We start from the raw sequence: 18,187 nt of genomic DNA, 5'->3' as shown, positions 1-18,187 counted from the left end.
CGTCTAACTACGCCTCTGTTAGACTGCACGTCTAACTACATATGTTAACTGCACATCTAACTACGTATCCGTTAGACTGCACATCTAACTACGCATGTTAGACTGCACGTCTAACTACGCATTTGTTAGACTACACGTCTAACTACGTATCCATTAGACTGCACGTCTAACTACGCCTGTTAGACTACACGTCTAACTACGCCTGTTAGACTGCACATCTAACTACGCATGTTAGACTGCATGTCTAACTACGTATCCGTTAGACTGCACGTCTAACTACGTATCCGTTAGACTGCACGTCTAAGTACGTATCTGTTAGACTGCACGTCTAACTACGCCTGTTAGACTGCACGTCTAACTACGCCTGTTAGACTGCACGTCTAACTACGCCTGTTAGACTGCACGTCTAACTACGCATGTTAGACTGCATGTCTAACTACGTATCCGTTAGACTGCACGTCTAACTACGTATCCGTTAGACTGCACGTCTAACTACGTATCTGTTAGACTGCACGTCTAACTACGCCTGTTAGACTGCACGTTTAACTACGCTTGTTAGACTGCACGTCTAACTACGTCTATTAGACTGCACGTCTAACTACGCAACTATTAGACTACACGTCTAACTACGTATCTGTTAGACCGCACGTCTAACTACGTCTGTTAGACTGCACGTCTAACTACGTCTCTATTAGACTATACGTCTAACAACGTATGTTAGACTACACGTCTAACTACGTATCCGTTAGAATTCACGTCTAACTACGTCTATTAGACTGCACGTCTAACTACACCTGTTAGACTGCACGTCTAACTACGCATCTGTTAGACTACACGTTTAACTATGCATGTTAGACAGCACGTCTAACTACGCATCTGTTAGACTGCACGTCTAACTACGTATCCGTTAGACTGCACATCTAACTACGTCTATTAGACTACACGTCTAACTACGCATCCGTTAGACTACACGTCTAACTACGCATCCGTTAGACTGCACGTCTAACTACGCCTGTTAGACTACACGTCTAACTACGCATCCGTTAGACTGCACGTCTAACTACGTCTGTTAGACTGCACGTCTAACTACGCATCTATTAGACTGCATGTCTAACTACGTATTCGTTAGACTGCACGTCTAACTACGCATGTTAGATTGCACGTCTAACTACGCCTGTTAGACTACATGTCTAACTACGCATCTGTTAGACTGCACGTCTAACTACGTATCCGTTAGATTGCACGTCTTACTACGCCTGTTAGACTGTACGTCTAACTACGCCTATTAGACTGCACGTCTAACTACACATCTTTTAGACTGCACATCGAACTACGTATTCGTTAGACTGCACGTCTAACTACGTCTAACAAGAGGTGGATATTAACCCTAAGATCCTGGGTTCGAGTCTGTTAGGCGGTAAGTTCTGCGCTTAGTTAAATGGTTAAGTGTGTTTGCGGGTTACATACTTAATCCGTTGTCACTTTTTTTAGTTTATACTATATCAATAGTGTTATACCCCTTAACACCTACAATCAAACGGATCCTAAGTCCATTAGACCAAGTTGATATGGAAAAAATTTATTTATTAAACGACATTATTCATTTATTTATTTATTGAGGTTTAAATCTCAAAAAGATCAACCATGTTGTCAGTAGATGGGAATAACACAGTTTATCAATCCCTATCATTTGTCAATTATTATTGTGGATAATCATGTTGACTTCATCATTAAGCACGCAAAATTCACAATATATAGAATTTTAGGTATGCTTACTCAGCTGAGATATTACTAATAAAATTTTGTAAAATGGCTTAACCAAAAATTGAGTTATCTCCTTCATATTTGTTTTTTTCTCATATCAACTAACTTAATCAACATTCAAATCTAACCAAATGAAATTTCAGCTGAATAAGTTGAATGAATTATTTATTTTTTGAATTATTTAAATATAATTTCATATTATTTAATTTTTTCACATAAATATTATTATTTAATTTATTAATTAAAACATTAAAAATATTTTATTTAAAAAATAATTTTTTTATTAATTACATATTAATACATTTTAATTCTCGAACAAAAAGAAAAATATAATACTTTTCAAAATTAAGAGCACTTAACATTATTTTAAATAATTCTAAAACAATAAAATAAAAAATTGCCTGCTGACTTTGCTGAGCTGGCAGGTACGTAATCCAGTTTGGGAGGAGGGAGGGAGCATCCACGTGGCCTCTTTCAGATCTCTACTACTTCGTTTCTTCTATGGCTCCTCTTTCTTGTTTTTCTTTTGTTCTTCAACCCAGCATAGCATGCTTTCCAGTTTCTTTCTCCTTTCTCCCTTAGCATTTAGCACTCAGCTTCTTTGTGCGTATACTTCGCCAACGCCCTAGACTGAGAAAGAAGGTCAGATTTTAGAGTGAGGTCCAAAAATGGCATCGACTTTCCCAGCCCAGCTTGCGACCTCTTCCAGGCAAAATCGCCGTCGCCGTATGATCAAATTGGTCCCTACCGGCGGGTCTATCTCCTGGAGGAGTAATTTGGTGCCAGAACGGCTAGTTTCATCTCTCACCTTCCTCTCTCTACCATCTTCCTTTTCTTCAGGTAATTCCAGGAATTGAAAACAGTTCGCTATAGATTTTATGACGCGCAACTAGGGATACAATGTTAATAGATAAAAAAAAATTGGTTAGCTAACGGTTTGATGTTAGCTGCTGCTTCAATTAGGCACAAGCTGCATACGACCGGTGGTGAAATGCGCTGGTCAGGTGGCTGCAACAAGTGCTGCGGTGAATTTGGCCCCTGGAACGCCTGTAAGACCGACGAGCATACTCGTTGTTGGAGCCACCGGCACCCTAGGGAGGCAGATTGTGAGGAGAGCACTGGATGAAGGCTACGACGTCCGTTGTCTCGTACGGCCTAGACCAGCCCCTGCTGATTTCCTCCGTGACTGGGGCGCTACGGTTGTCAATGTAACTCTTGACAAATTAGTCCATTATCTCCCTTTTTTATTTCCTTCAAATATCTGCAGAATTTATTGATAATCGTTTGTACTGGCATCATTTTTATCATGTATGGATTATGCAATGGCATCTTGTTGAAACCACTTATTCAACAATATTTCCTAATTGTGCAGGCAGACCTCAAGAAACCAGAAACAATTCCGGCAACCCTGGTGGGTGTTCATACAGTCATTGATTGTGCCACTGGCCGTCCAGAGGAACCCATTAAAACTGTAAGCACTCTGAAATCTGAATATGGGTTTGGTTTTTATTATTGATCATTTCATGAGACGCATGTCTTTAGCTTTCTCCTCCTTCATTGAGCTTGTTGTTCAATTTAGGTAGATTGGGAAGGAAAGGTTGCTCTCATACAATGTGCAAAAGCAATGGGAATTCAAAAGTTTATATTCTTTTCAATCCACAATTGTGATAAGCACCCAGAAGTTCCACTTATGGAGATCAAGTACTGCACCGAGAAGTTTCTAAGTGACTCCGGCTTAAACCACACAATTATCAGGTTATGTGGTTTCATGCAGGTAAATCTTACACCCTTGAACTCATTTTTATGATGAGGGAGGAAAAGGAATATATTCCTAATGAATTGAGATTTGAGAATATTTATAATTTCAATAAAGAAATTCAATCAATGCCGGGCAAAGAAATTGAATGTGTGTAGAAAGAGGTCGTCAGATAATTGTTGTGTTTTCAGTCTCTACTCACAATACCAGCCTATTTGGTATCTTTATCATGATTCAGAAAAGTCTTTAATTAAAACACTTTAAATTTCATTTTGACGAATTCTTTGTGGGATTGTGATTGAACGAAATAGGCTCGTTATTACCTTGTTCTGTTTGTTTATTTATTCCCGAGATTACCTCTAGTTTTCACAGTTGTCAATAAGTAGCATTAACATTTACAAATGATCTCCATTAACTTTGTATGATCCTTAATTTAGGGATTAATAGGTCAGTATGCCGTCCCCATACTGGAAGAAAAATCCGTGTGGGGAACAGATGCGCCTACCCGCATAGCCTACATGGACACCCAGGCAAGTCTTTTTGATTTTACAACAAATGCATGCATGATATATATTTAGGCAGAATCTAAACCTTTTTGTATTAATTTCCAGGATATAGCTAGATTGACATTAATAGCATTAAGAAACGAGAAGATCAATGGGAAACTTCTCACTTTTGCTGGTCCTCGGGCATGGACAACCCAAGAGGTAAGTAAATATCATTGTGGGCAGATATTCCATTGACTCATTATCCTCTACCATTTATCTGCATTTCATATAGAATGTCTTGATCCTCTTCTATGAGGATGAAATGATTATTTGATTATCATTAAAAACATTTCTTTTCTTTTTTTTGTGGGTGGAAGGTGATAACACTATGTGAAAGACTAGCAGGACAAGATGCAAACGTTACCACAGTCCCGGTTTCAATTCTGAGACTAACTCGTCAACTGACTAGGTTATTCGAGTGGACAAATGATGTTGCAGATAGATTAGCATTTTCAGAGGTAACAAAACAAATCTATATTGTATTGATCCATCATATAATGTATTTATTTGGTTGAAATTGTTTAACAATTTATAGTTAATCCTCCAATTGTAGGTTCTTACAAGTGACACAGTTTTCTCAGTTCCAATGGGTGAGACGTTCAATCTCTTGGGAGTAGATCCGAAAGATGTTGTGACACTTGAGAAATATTTACAGGATTACTTCACAAACATATTGAAGAAATTAAAGGATCTCAAAGCACAATCAAAGCAATCTGACATTTACTTTTAAAATACGTGTTTCATTCAATTCACTTTTTCAATTAATACCTTGCCTGTATACATAATACATACACCTTCCATCTCTATATATATTATACTTTATGTCTCTTACATTTATAATTCTTTTTTATTTTCATTGTCAAACAGGGGATCAGAATTTTTATATTTTAACTTGATAAGATTCTAACTTAGGACAGTCATACTAGTTTAAAAAATATTACAAAATTATAAATTTTAATTTATAAACAATTTTTAGTCCAAATAAGTACTCACTGTCCATTGATGCTGTTACAAATTTTAAGTCAAACTAATAATACAAAAAATAATAAAGAGTGACTAAACTCTCATAAATTATTATTTTTAGTCTTTAACCTTTTTTAATAACAAAAACTTATTACTCTCTTCTATTTTTTTTTATCTTTATAAATAAAATTTCTCTCATTTTTTATCATTAAAAACTTTTTAACTATTTTTCAACCTTTGTTCTTTTTGTATTTAAATAAATAATCAGGTATATTATGTCTTTTATGTCTTTATCAATATTTTTAAAGTTATGATTTTTTCTTACATCTCTACAATTATTTAAATATAATTGAGTAATAGGTGTTGAAAATTTTGAAACGAATAATACTTTTATACTGTAATCAATCGATATGAGATGGATAAATGCACATGTTAACCAAATCTAAAATAAGAGATCAAACACACAACAAAAGAACATCAGATTTACATGGAAAACTCTCAAAACCTAGGAGGTTAAAAAACCACGGATACAAATTTTCTTCTTAACTTTAAACCCAAAGTTGAGATATACAAATAGAGAAAACCAATTTCATTCAGACCCAAGCTAGTCTAGATATAAGACAATAAGAAATTGGAATATAAATGTGAAAATGTAAGGAGATCGCTACTGCCTCCTTCTCTTCTTCTTCCTCCCCTGTTTCTTTTTCTCTACTTCTTCTCTTCTTACCTGAATATTATCTCTCTCTAGTAGTGATAGAATGAGCACCATTCTTAGGGTTTTCTTGTTTAATTGAATGCTTGATTGGGCTGGACCCAAAGGCCCAACAATCTCCCCCTATAGCCCACGGAGAGAGGCACATCGATCTTCAAATGATCACTTGGTATTCATGCCGACAAGCCGACTACAGAGGTCGAGCTTGTCTTTTAGAACACTCTTCGTAAACATATCTGATGGGTTCTTATCCGTGTGGATTTTCTTCAGCTTCATCTACTGGTTTTCTATTACATCTCTTAACCAATGAAACCTCACATCAATATGCTTAGTTCTGGAATGATATATAGCATTCTTTCTCAAATCTATGGCACTCTGGCTATCACAGAAAACAATTGCATTTTCTTATTGAATACAATGCTCTAGGAAAAATCTAATCATCCATAATAACTTCTTACCAGCTTTAGTTGCTACAATGTATTATGCTTCTGTTGTTGACAAAGCCACACATTTCTGTAGCGTGGATTTCCATGACACGGTTCCCCTTGCAAAAGTAAACACAAAACCCGAAGTGGATTTTCTATGATCTAGATCTCCAACCATATCAGCATCTACGTAACCTTCTAATACAGTTTTACCATTTCTAAAACTCAAACACAAATTGGAAGTGTCTCTTAGATATCTAAGAATCTATTTCACTACTTTCCAATGTTGTTTTCCTAGATTAGAGAGGAATCTACTTACCACACGGACTGCATGCGCTATATCTGGCCTAGTGCAAACTATTACATACATCAAACTCGCTACAGTTGAGGAGTATGGAACACTTGACATTTCATCACTTTCTACATGGTGGTACACGCTATCATCAAGCCACTGTCTGATTGTGCCGACTACTTTCCGGTTCAATTTTGTCCAATCACCGTCAGACATATCTTTTGGCTTTGCACTATCTTCTTTAACCGGCTCATACAAGTCTTTACAGTAAAGGATATCCTCCATTTTGGATTTCCAAATTTACCAGTTCTTATTTGTCAACCTGATCATTGTGCTATTTCCTTCCATCTCAACCTACAAAAGCACACTTTAAAAAATAAACATAATAACTCTAATACCACTTGTTGGGAATTTGAAACACAGAATATATTTATACTGTAATCAATCGATGTGAGATGGGTAAATGCACAAGTTAACCAAATCCAAAATAGGAGATCAAACACACAACAAAAAACACCAAATTTACATGGAACACCATCTCAACCTGGAGGGTAAAAAACCACGGGGCAACCGACAAATTTCACTATAAACAAGAAAAGGATACAAATATTCTTCTCAACTTTAAACCGAAAGTTGAGGTATACAAATAGAGAAAACTAACTTCATTCAGACCCAAGATAATCTAGATATAAGACAACAAGAAATTGGAACATGAAGGTGAAAATGTAAGGAGATCTCTACTGCCTCATTCTCTTCTTCTTCCTCTGTTTCTTCTCTTTTTATCTATATATTATCTCTCTTTAGCAGTGATAGAATGAAAAGCATTCTTAAGGTTTGCTTGTGTAATTAAATGCCTGATTGGGCTGGACCCAAAGGCCCAATAATAAGGTATCCGTCGGGGATCGGGTAATCGATAAATTAGGAATGAGAATAGAAATAAAGATACCCGCCATGTTTGGGTTCGGAGCCGACGGGTAGGGTGTCATTGCATCTCTAACCCTCCATTAATTTGAAGATGAAAATAGAGGGCGTTAATTTCTCATCTTCTTCCCTTGGACGAATCTTATATCTTGAATTGAATGTAAATAATTATTTTTTTAAATTATTCTAACACAGGTCATTCATAAATTATATAAATATACAATTATGAGAAATAATTGGGGATGAAATTTGAAAGAGGAAATGGAGAGAAATTTTTGAAGAGGAAATGACGTGTCGCAATATAATTGGTTGAAAAAATAATATTTTTTTTATTTCTACTTTCTCTTATAATTTTTCCCTTTTCCAACCAATAAGATGATGCCACGTTATTTCATCTCCCAATTTCCCTCTCCCTATCACTACTCTATAATTATAGGGAAGTATGCCAATTTTACCACTGAACTATAATGAAATATTCACGTATATCACTAAACTAATTTTTGTTCGCTCATACCATTGAAGTTGAGATTAATATTCATCTATGTCACTATTCCACCAAACCTCTAACTCCGTTAAGTTTCTGTTAAATGAGACGATATGTGGAATTAACATGTCATATTTTTTAATTAATATATTGACATGTCATATTTTGTAATTAATATATATTATATATATTTTATTTATTTAAAATTCTAAATAATAAAACATTTACAAAGTCATTAATAATTAACTAAACCCACCATTATTCTTCTCTGATTCTTGTTCTTAAAAGATTCGATTTCTCAAATAAAAGAACCGAAAGGAGACTGACGAGTTAGCGAGAGAATTGAGGTCAATGTGAGATGAGATTTGGATTTCAGAACCCTATCACGAACGAACTTTGACATTTAGATGAGCCTTAGACCTCAACTTTTTCTTCTTACTTCGACCCGTCTCAAACAAAGTTCACAATGAACAATGATGACAGGTAATGAAGTTTACAAATCTTCTTCTTTTTGTTGAAGGCTTATTTTTGGATTATGGTTCTTGATTAATTCATATATGCTTTCTTATCTCTTCAGAGTTTGTTCTCCTTTCTCTTCCTATATTTCTGGATTATTGTTCTGTTTTAAAAAGATGAATATATCTGATTGATTAGGGTTTATATTATCAACAAGAATGCATTATCAGGATAGCATTTACTTATCTATGTTTTAGGAAGGTGAATCTATCTGATTGATTAGGTGAATCAGAGAAGAAGAATGATGGATTTAGTTAATTAGGGCAGGAGATGGTGGATTTAGTTAATTAGGGCATGAGAGAGAAATTATTAATGACTTTGTAAATATTTTATTATTTAGAATTTTAAATAAATAAATAAATATATAATATATATTAATTAAAAAAGATGACATGTCAATATATTAATTGAAAAATATGACATGACAATTCCACATGTCGTTTTATTTAAAAAAACATAACGGGTTAGAAGTTCGGTGGAATAGTGACATTGATGAATATTAATCTCAACTTCAGTGGTATGAGCGAACAAAAATTAGTTTAGTGATATAAGTGAATATTCTATTATAGTTCAGTGATAAAATTGACATTCTTCCCTATAATTATATAATGTATTTAGGGGTGTTCATCGGTTCGGTTTATTCGAATTTTTATATTTTTTAGCCAATTCGAAAACCGAACCGAATTCGAATAAATTGCACCAACCGAGAATTAAACCTGAATCTGTATCGTGGCAGGGTAACAATTCTACCACTAGACCACTGGTGCTTTTGTTACCTTTTATTATTAAATCTTGAGTTCAAAATATTCTAATTTGATTATTTTGAACTTTTTCTTAAATTAAGTTTGGAAAAATAAATAATAAAAAAATGAATTCGGTTTTCGGTTTGGTTTTCGAGTTGAAACCCAAACTCGAAAACCAATTCGAAAACCGTATTTGAATTCGAATTGGTTTGAAATTCGATTCGAAAACCGAAAATGAAATTCGAATTCGGTTTATTCGAATTCGGTCGGATATTCGGTTCAGACCAAATATTGAACACCCCTAAATGTATTTGATTTTGTATGTTTAAAATTTCAACCTAAACAAAACCGTGTACAAAATAGCATAACAAATAGTCACATGCATATAAAACATGCATATAAAACAGTAAAAATATTAAAAGAAAGATCAGTATTTTTTAATAAGAGCATAATTCAAATATAAAAATAAATTTGAAACTGCTGATTAAAATTTATTAACATGATCATGATCAGTGTAACTTTAAAAATCAATTATATATGAAGGTCACTATAAAAATGTTTCTTTACATATTTTCAATATAGTTAAAATAAGAATATTTAGAACAATAATTAATAAATTGAATTGAGAATAAGTAATTTAAAATAATCTTAAAAGACTTTGAAATGAATTAAACCAAAACATGACGATCCCTTATTTTTCAAATATTTTACAAGTCTAGACATTGGATTATTTGATTGAAGGACTAGTTTGATTCAGTTTAATCTCAAGTTTATTGACGCTATCTTATTTAGTTTGTTCACATATACGTTTGAGATGATCTTCGTTTATTTAATTGTTAAGTTTGACTATGTTTGCTTCAATTTATACGCCCAACTCATTTATTTTTTATATTTATAATATTATTTAATAATTAATATTAGAGGAATGATATAGATCGCAACTGGGGTAGCGACTCAGCGACTGCCTACGTGGCACAACAGCGTAAAAAAATAAAATAAAAATTAAACAATCACCTCTTCCTTTCTAACCCTAAGCCATTCCCCTTTTCCTTTCAAACCCTAAGTCTTCCCCTTTCTCCATTACACCCTTCTTCCTATTCATACCGCTTCAGCTTCAGCCTAGCGTGATTAATTTTGTCCCGCTTCAACCGCTTGATCAAAACCTAACAGCCTTTAGTCCTTCTTCATTCCGTTCATCCAACTTTCAGTTCGTCTTCTTTCCGTTCATCTTCCTTCATTCAACCATCACTTCATTTTCGTTCAGACTTCTTTGTCGCCCGTAAGTTCCGTTCTTCATTCTGCGCACTTCGAAATGGTAAACTCATCATTCTTTACTTTAGTTCTGAAAACCTACGATTCACTATGACATTGTAGTCTAACTTCTGAATTTTTGATTTTAGGATTCAAATAAACAAATGGTCATTTATGATGCTGAGAAGAACAAAGCTAATGCAAATGCAATCAAAGAAGACAATGAAGAAGAAGACAATTTTGCAAGTTGAAAGGTAGCAACTTATGATTCCTCTTAATGTTAGCAATTTTAATACGATATTGTCTTATTATTTCAATTGCGTTGTCATATTTTTATAACTGCATTGTCATATTATATAAACTGCGTTGTCATATTTGTATTACAACTCATGTTTTATTAACTGTTTGTCATAATTATACTCATTTTTGTGTAGTGTCAATGAATCTAAGAAGAGGATGTTTGATAAGGTTTAAAGGTAATAAACTCTTGTCATATTATTTATACAACATTGTCATGTTGTTTATACATTGTGTCATATTTTACTAACTGCATTGTCATGTTATAAAACTTCAGGTTCAAAGTCCTTAAATCATTAATGGACGTCTTTCATAATGGGATGAAAAGAAGGTAAGTGATATAATAAATATCAAAAAGAGGTTGGGAGGATTCGGCCGAGGGAGAGTGGTTGATAGGATTCAACTCCCGACTGTGTAGAATAAGGAGAACGTGTATGGTCATTTCTTAAATGACTATTCGATTGTTGGTGTTTCTTCTAGTATTGATGATTCATATAAGAGAATGGTGGATGCAACACTCCAATTGTCAAGGGTTACAACAAAGATGATAGATGCAACTGAAAACTTACCTAACATCTCTACCTTCGATACTTCAAGTGTTGCATTGTGCATCAAACCCTTGATCAATAAAATCGTAGGTAATGACCTATTGAAGAAAATGTTCCTAGAGATGCTTGACATGCCTATGTCTTAGCCTCAATAGTAAGAATCAATACCAATTGAGCCCCAACTAACTCCTCCCCATGAAACTTCACCTCCCCATTAAACAATTCTATCAATTAGTGATCCTAAGCCTATTTCTGTGGAAATGCAAAAAAAAAAGATATTTGCGTCCAAGAAGAAAAGCGCCCACACTATCAGAGACGTTGCAATCGTCATATGTCATAGAAAAGCCAGTGGTTGTTGCTCAAAAACATGATTTAGAGCAGATCTTGTACTCATGCGACATTACAAGCATATCCCGTAATTTGTTACAAGCATTGCTTCAAGGTTAGTGGCTAGACACCAACATAATTGTTGCATGGGCAATGGAAATAAATAGAGATGCACAATCGAATGAGTCCAACGATAACTGATATTCTTTTTATCCATACATTGTGTAAGTTATACAACCAAATGTCATTTCTTTTTGTTGCACCTATATGATTTCTAACACATTCTTCATATTTCCAAAAGGAATCTTTGAAAGTTCATACAGTTATATACTTATTCATTACACTATGAAGTTAATGCATTTGTCTTTACGCCTCAAAAAATCGATCAAGCACACCTTGTAGGTGTTATTATTAACTATGTTTTCATGTTACTTATATATCCTTGTCATATTGTTTTAAGCGTTGTCAAGTTATTCATACAATGATGTCATATTATTTATACATCGTTGTCATATTATTTATAAATCATTGTCATGTTGTTTATACATCATTGTCATGTTGCTTAAACGTCGTTGTCATGTTGTTTATATAGTGTTGTTATTGTGCTTATACAACGTTATCATGTTACTTATACAACGTTGTCATGTTGCTTATACATCGTTGTCATGTTGTTTATATAGTGTTGTCATTATGCTTATACAATGTTATCATGTTACTTATACAACATTGTCATATTGTTTTGTAGACTTGTGTGCCTCTATGTGTAAGTTCTAATTTCTACTTGGATGTCTACAACAAAAATAAACAACAAATTGAAATAATTGACAATAGGGAAATCCCCGATGATATAATATTTGAGAATAAATATGACCCAATTCTGACCATACTTAAGAAGATAATGGATTTTTTGAAGCTCATTGGGTTAACTGTTGCTGATACGCTCTCCACGTACAAGTTTAAAGTGTTAACTATGCCATGGAAAAATAATACCGACTTCCATGATTCCAGAGTGTATTTGATGCAGCATATGAAGACTTACAAGGGAGAGTGATAGGATCGGTGTTACCAATAGAGACTAGGATCTGACTATTGTTAACAGTGGATGATAAACGATTAGATAAAAATCCTGTGAGGGATTAATATCTGTTTCTATTCTTCACAAATTCTTCGAACTCTTGAAACATATTCAAGTGCAGAAATGTTCATCGGATTTGAAGCTTTGAACGACTGAAGATAAAAGGCTGAAAGTAAAGAACACATGGAGTTTTATGGATGTTCGAAGACGAAATTCCTACGTCACCCTTCTTCCACAACCGAAAGGATATCCACTTAATACTTTGAATCGAATAAAACTTACCGAGCTAGCTAACTCTCTGTTGAACAGAACAACCTCTATTCAACTTACAATATTCTCAACAATATTCTCATAGCTAGACAGTAATTGATTTTCACTCTTGAGCTTGAAATATGTTATAAATCAGTAAGTGCAAGAGTTAGATTGTAAGCCAGTTCGTGAGTAGATCTTGTAATTCGTCCGTTGTCCTTGAGCATCTATTTATAGTATAAGGACACCAACGGCCGAATCTTCTACGTGGACACATGGAAAGTGTCCGTTGGAAGGCCACCCATAGTACCAGAGTATAACAGACTCTAAGCAAATGGATCGTGGCCGTACTGAACTGGTAGTGTTCCGAATATCCTTCTGATATTATCTTGCACTGGACAGGACGTTGGAAGAATATTCATGTACACGGCGTTCATTCATTTGATAAAATTAGTTGGTGTAACAGACTGCACGATAGTGAGTGGAGAAGGAGTAGCAGATGAAGCATCTAAATACACACGTAGTTAGACTTCTAACTTGTTGTCCACATTCCAACGTCTAAGTTGGATGGGTGTCTATTAGACGCACGCGTCTAACTATGCTTGTCTTATAAGCATCTAAGCGTCTATTAGACGTAGACGTCTAATTATGGTTGAACATCAGATGTTAGACGTGTGTCTAGTTAGACGTGTGTCTAATTATGATTAAACATTAAATTTTCCTCTCAATGTATGCATGTTTAAAAACAAATAAATGATTTGAGGTCCTCAAGACCCAAAAATAATTTTAGTTAAGAAAGCATAGTCCATGGGAGTGGCGTGTGCCACTTGTTGATTTGCTAGAGCATATTCTCAAAAGATTTTGCTCCAAGTTTCTCCATGAAACAATCTTGTATCATCTACACAAAAGAATATTTACAGATTTTTGGTACCCACATTTACTTGGGTCATCGGTCAATCAGTCCCTTAGGAATCCATATTTGAGTTATTCTGATGGATTTCTCATTTTGTGTTGTGATTAGTGCATATAATTTAGACTTAGTAGACTTCTTACTACTAGTAACTGATCCATTAACCTTAGAGGATGATTTTTGTTTAAAACTCCTTGAATTCATGTTAGGTTTTAATATGCCAGACTTGATGATTTCTTCCTTCCTAGGTTTCAGCCAGCTTACATTTAGCGGAACATAGATAATTTCATCATTTAAGATTTGATCCTAACAGTTTAGATCAGTTTCATTATCTGTTAAACTCTTTTTGACAAAGTTTACTGGCTTAAACTTGTCTGTTTCTGAGTTTAATTTCTTACATGACTTGTCTGAATTAGCTTTGTCATATCCGAAACCGAATTTGCATCTGGTAGGCCTTAACATACTAATCTGATGTTTAACAGCTTCTATAGACCTTGTCCAAGAACTGACTATATACATTAATTGTTGGTTTCAAATGAAAGAGTTTGAACCTTTTCCTTGAGCATCTCATTCTCAGATGAGACCTCGACAATGTTCTTTTAAAAAACTTTTGGTTTTGAAGTTTGATATAAAATAGGTTCATAAGTTTTAAATATGGATTTTATTTCATTTTGGGATTCTGATAGCTTTTTGTATTCCATGACCATGTCATTGAGTCCAATTACTAATTCATCCCGTGTAAACTCTTCTGAAGAGAAATCAAATACCTCGAATTCCTTAAAGTCTTCTTATTCTCTTGCCATAAAACAGGCAACCTCTTTATCATCACTGTCGCTGGATTATGAATCATCTGAGTCGCTGTAGATTCACTTGGCCTTGTTGTTGGCCGCCACAAGAGCCTTCAGCTCTTTCTCGTCGTCCTTCTTCTTCTGATCACGTTTCGGCTTCCTGCACTCCGATTTGTAATCATCTAATTTACCACAATTGAAACACTTCACGTTAGCCTTAGAGTGATTCTTATTATCATTGTTATTGTTATTTGGAGAGATTGAGTTAGAATTGCTCTTCTTCACGAATTTGTCGAATTTCTTCACGAAGAGAGCCATTGCGTCGCTGCTGAGTTGCTGGGCAGCTGTCTTTACTTTAGTTGTAGCTGGTGGCTCCTCATCAGTCACTAGAGCCTTGGTAATGATGGAGGATGTGGGGTGCTCCTCTTCATTCGTAGAGTTTAACTCAAACTCATAAGCCTTCAGATCGGCAAGCAAGTCGAAGAGCTCCATCTTATTGAGGTCTTTGGACTCCCTCATCGCCATTGTCTTGATGTCCCACTCTCTAGGAAATGCTCGCTTGACCTTTATAGAAATCTCTCTATTGCTGTAAGTGTTACCCAAAATAGACAGAGTTGTGACGATTTTGCTGAATCTTGCATCAAACTCAGTCATCGTTTCTCTAGGACGCAACTTAAAGTTGTCGAACTGTTGGGTGGAAATCATAATCTTGTTTTCTTTGGTTTGCTCGTTGCCTTAACAGAGTTGAGTGACTCTATCCCAAATTTCTTTGGTGGATTCGCAAGAGATGATGTAGTTGAACATGTTGTTGTCAAGAGATCTGTACAAGATATCCATGGCTATGTTATCGAGGTTGTTCTTTCTCTTATCATCATTTGTCCATTCAGATTTGTCTTTCTCTATCTTGATAGGACCTTCTGTGACAACACTCCACATGTCATCATGTAAGGAAGCTATATGAGCACGAACTCTCTTCTTCCACACAATGTAATTTTCTTTGAAAACATGGGAATCTTGGAGGAGCTGACATCTTTAGACATGATTCAGGTTCTTTAGAAGCTTGAGAATAGAAAACCTTACTCTGATACCACTTTATAGGATCAGTGCTAGCAATAGAGACTAGGGCCTAACAATTGTTAACAGCTTATGATAAACGAATCGATAAAAATCCTGTGAGAGATTAATATATATATCTATTCTTCACAAATCCTTCGAACACTTGAAACATATTCAAGTGCGGAAGAGTTCGTCGGATTTGACGCTTTGAACGACTGAAGATAAATGGCAGAAAGTAAAGAATATAGAGAGTTTTATGGATGTTCGGAGATAAAACTCCTACGTCACCCCTTCTTACACAACCAGAAGTATATCCACTAAATACTTTGAATCGAATACAACTTACAAAGCTAGCTATCTCTCTGTTGAACATAATAACCTCTGTTCAACTTACAATAGTCTCAACAATATTGTCACAGCTAGACAGTAATTGATTTTCACACTTGAGCTTAAAAGATGATAGAAATCAGTAAGTGCAAGAGTAAGATTGTAAGCAAGTTCGTGAGTAGATCCTGTAATTCATCCGTTGTCCTTGAGCATTTATTTATAGTAAAAGGATACCAACGATCAAATCTTCTACGTGGACACGTGACAAGTGTCCGTTGGAAGGCCGCCCATTGTACTAGAGTACAACAGATTCTAGGAAAATAGATTATGGTCGTACTGAACTGGTAGTGTGTCGAATATCCTTCTGATATTGTCTTGTACTAGACAGGCAGTTGGAAGAATATTCGCGTACGTGGCGTTCATTCATTTGATACAATTAGCTGGTGTAATAGACTGCACAACACTAAGTGGAGCAGGAATAGCAGACAACTAGTTGATCGTGGTCAGACGTATGCTTTCTTTAGATAGCTGCAAAAGCAAGGCATTGGACGTGCTCTAATAGACCACGTCTAATGGAGTCGGACTAGCATGTCTAATTGCGCATTCCTTTAGACCACGTCTAATGGAGTTAGACTACCTCGTCTAACTATGTATTCCTTTAGACCACGTCTAATGGAGTTAGACTAGCACGTCTAACTGTGTATTCCTTTAGATCACGTCTAATGGAGTTAGACTACCTCGTCTAACTATGCATTCCTTTAGACTACGTCTAAAGGAGTTAGACTACCTTGTCTAACTACACATTCCTTTAGATCACGTCTAATGGAGTTAGACTAGCACGTCTAACTGCGCATTCCTTTAGATCACGTCTAATGGAGTTAGACTAGCACGTCTAACTGCGCATTCCTTTAGACTACGTCTAAAGGAGTTAGACTACCTCGTCTAACTATGCATTCCTTTAGACCACGTCTAAATGAGTTAGACTTCCACGTCTAACTACGTTTCCCTTTAGACCACGTCTAAAGGAGTTAGACTACCACGTCTAACTTCGTTTCCCTTTAGACCACGTCTAAAGGAGTTAGACTACCACGTCTAACTACGTTTCCCTTTAGTCAACGTCTAAAGGAGTTAGACTGCCATGTTTAACTACGTTTCCCTTCAGACTTCGTCTAAAGGAATTAGACTACCACGTATAACTTTGTATCCCTTTAGACTTCGTTTAAAGGAGTTAGACTACCATGTCTAACTTCGTCTATTAGACTGCTTTAGAACACGCCTGAATTAGCATAGTCTAATGCATCTGCACAAAAACAAATAAACAACTTAGCTTTATTCTATTTAAACATATAACTTTATTCCATTTAAACATCATCAAAATTCCGTTGTTTAATGTTTCATATCTTTTGTTTATTCCTAAGTTAATTTACTTCTCACTTAATTAACTATTTTCTTTACTTTGTTTTTAATTTTTCCCAATAGAGAGGAAAATTGGCAGTGTGGAATCACTCTACAAATTTGAAGAAAAAACTTCATTAGTTGAGGAACCATTTCATGAAGAGAATCTTGCACTCAAAGAACAACCATATCAAACTGTATTAATTGTCATTTTGTTTATACAATGTTTATAATACAGTCATGTTATTTGTAGAACATATATTAACAGTTTAAAGTGTTGTCATATTATTTATACAACTTTGACATGTTATTTATACAACATTGTTATGTTATTTATACAGGTTTGTTATGTTATTTATTAACGTTTTGTAAAGTTATTTATACAGAGTTGTCATATTATGTATTAGATCGTTGTCATTTTATTTATATGGGGTTATAATATTGTTTATTATAACGTTGTCATGTTTTATTATCAACGTTGTCATATTATTTGTATTGCATATATATTAACAGTTTACAACGTTGTCATGTTATTTATACAAGTTTATAATATATCTCATGTTTTATTAACTGTTTACACCATTGTCATTTTATTTATACTACGTTTTCATTTTATTTATACAACGTTGTCATATTATAATATATAACTTACTGGAAGACTACAATAATATATTATAACTTACTAGAATACTATAGTTATATATATTAACACTGTACAACATATTTTAACAGTTTACAACATTGTCATGTTTTTTTTGTACAATGTTGTCATATTTTATTAACAACATTATCAAGTTATTTATACAACATATAATATACCTAGGTTATTAACACAAGTAA

The 18,187-nt window shown here is 34.6% G+C and overlaps 1 protein-coding gene across 1 annotated transcript; it reads left to right on the top strand.

Moving 5' to 3' along the window:
* The first annotated feature begins 2,287 nt into the window (after positions 1–2,287).
* Positions 2,288–4,901, top strand: LOC124927620 (protein HIGH CHLOROPHYLL FLUORESCENCE PHENOTYPE 244, chloroplastic). Its single transcript, XM_047468073.1, has 8 exons — positions 2,288–2,604; positions 2,728–2,972; positions 3,137–3,235; positions 3,344–3,538; positions 3,958–4,050; positions 4,132–4,227; positions 4,386–4,526; positions 4,622–4,901. The coding sequence occupies exons 1-8, from the start codon at positions 2,433–2,435 to the stop codon at positions 4,796–4,798; spliced, it is 1,218 nt and encodes a 405-aa protein (XP_047324029.1). The 5' UTR covers positions 2,288–2,432; the 3' UTR covers positions 4,799–4,901.
* Positions 4,902–18,187: the final 13,286 nt, after the last annotated feature.

Source organism: Impatiens glandulifera, chromosome 2, assembly GCF_907164915.1.
Source record: "Impatiens glandulifera chromosome 2, dImpGla2.1, whole genome shotgun sequence".
Lineage (NCBI taxonomy): Eukaryota > Viridiplantae > Streptophyta > Magnoliopsida > Ericales > Balsaminaceae > Impatiens > Impatiens glandulifera.
Note: the sequence above shows the minus strand (reverse complement) of the source record. Positions and strands in the feature narration are given on the sequence as shown.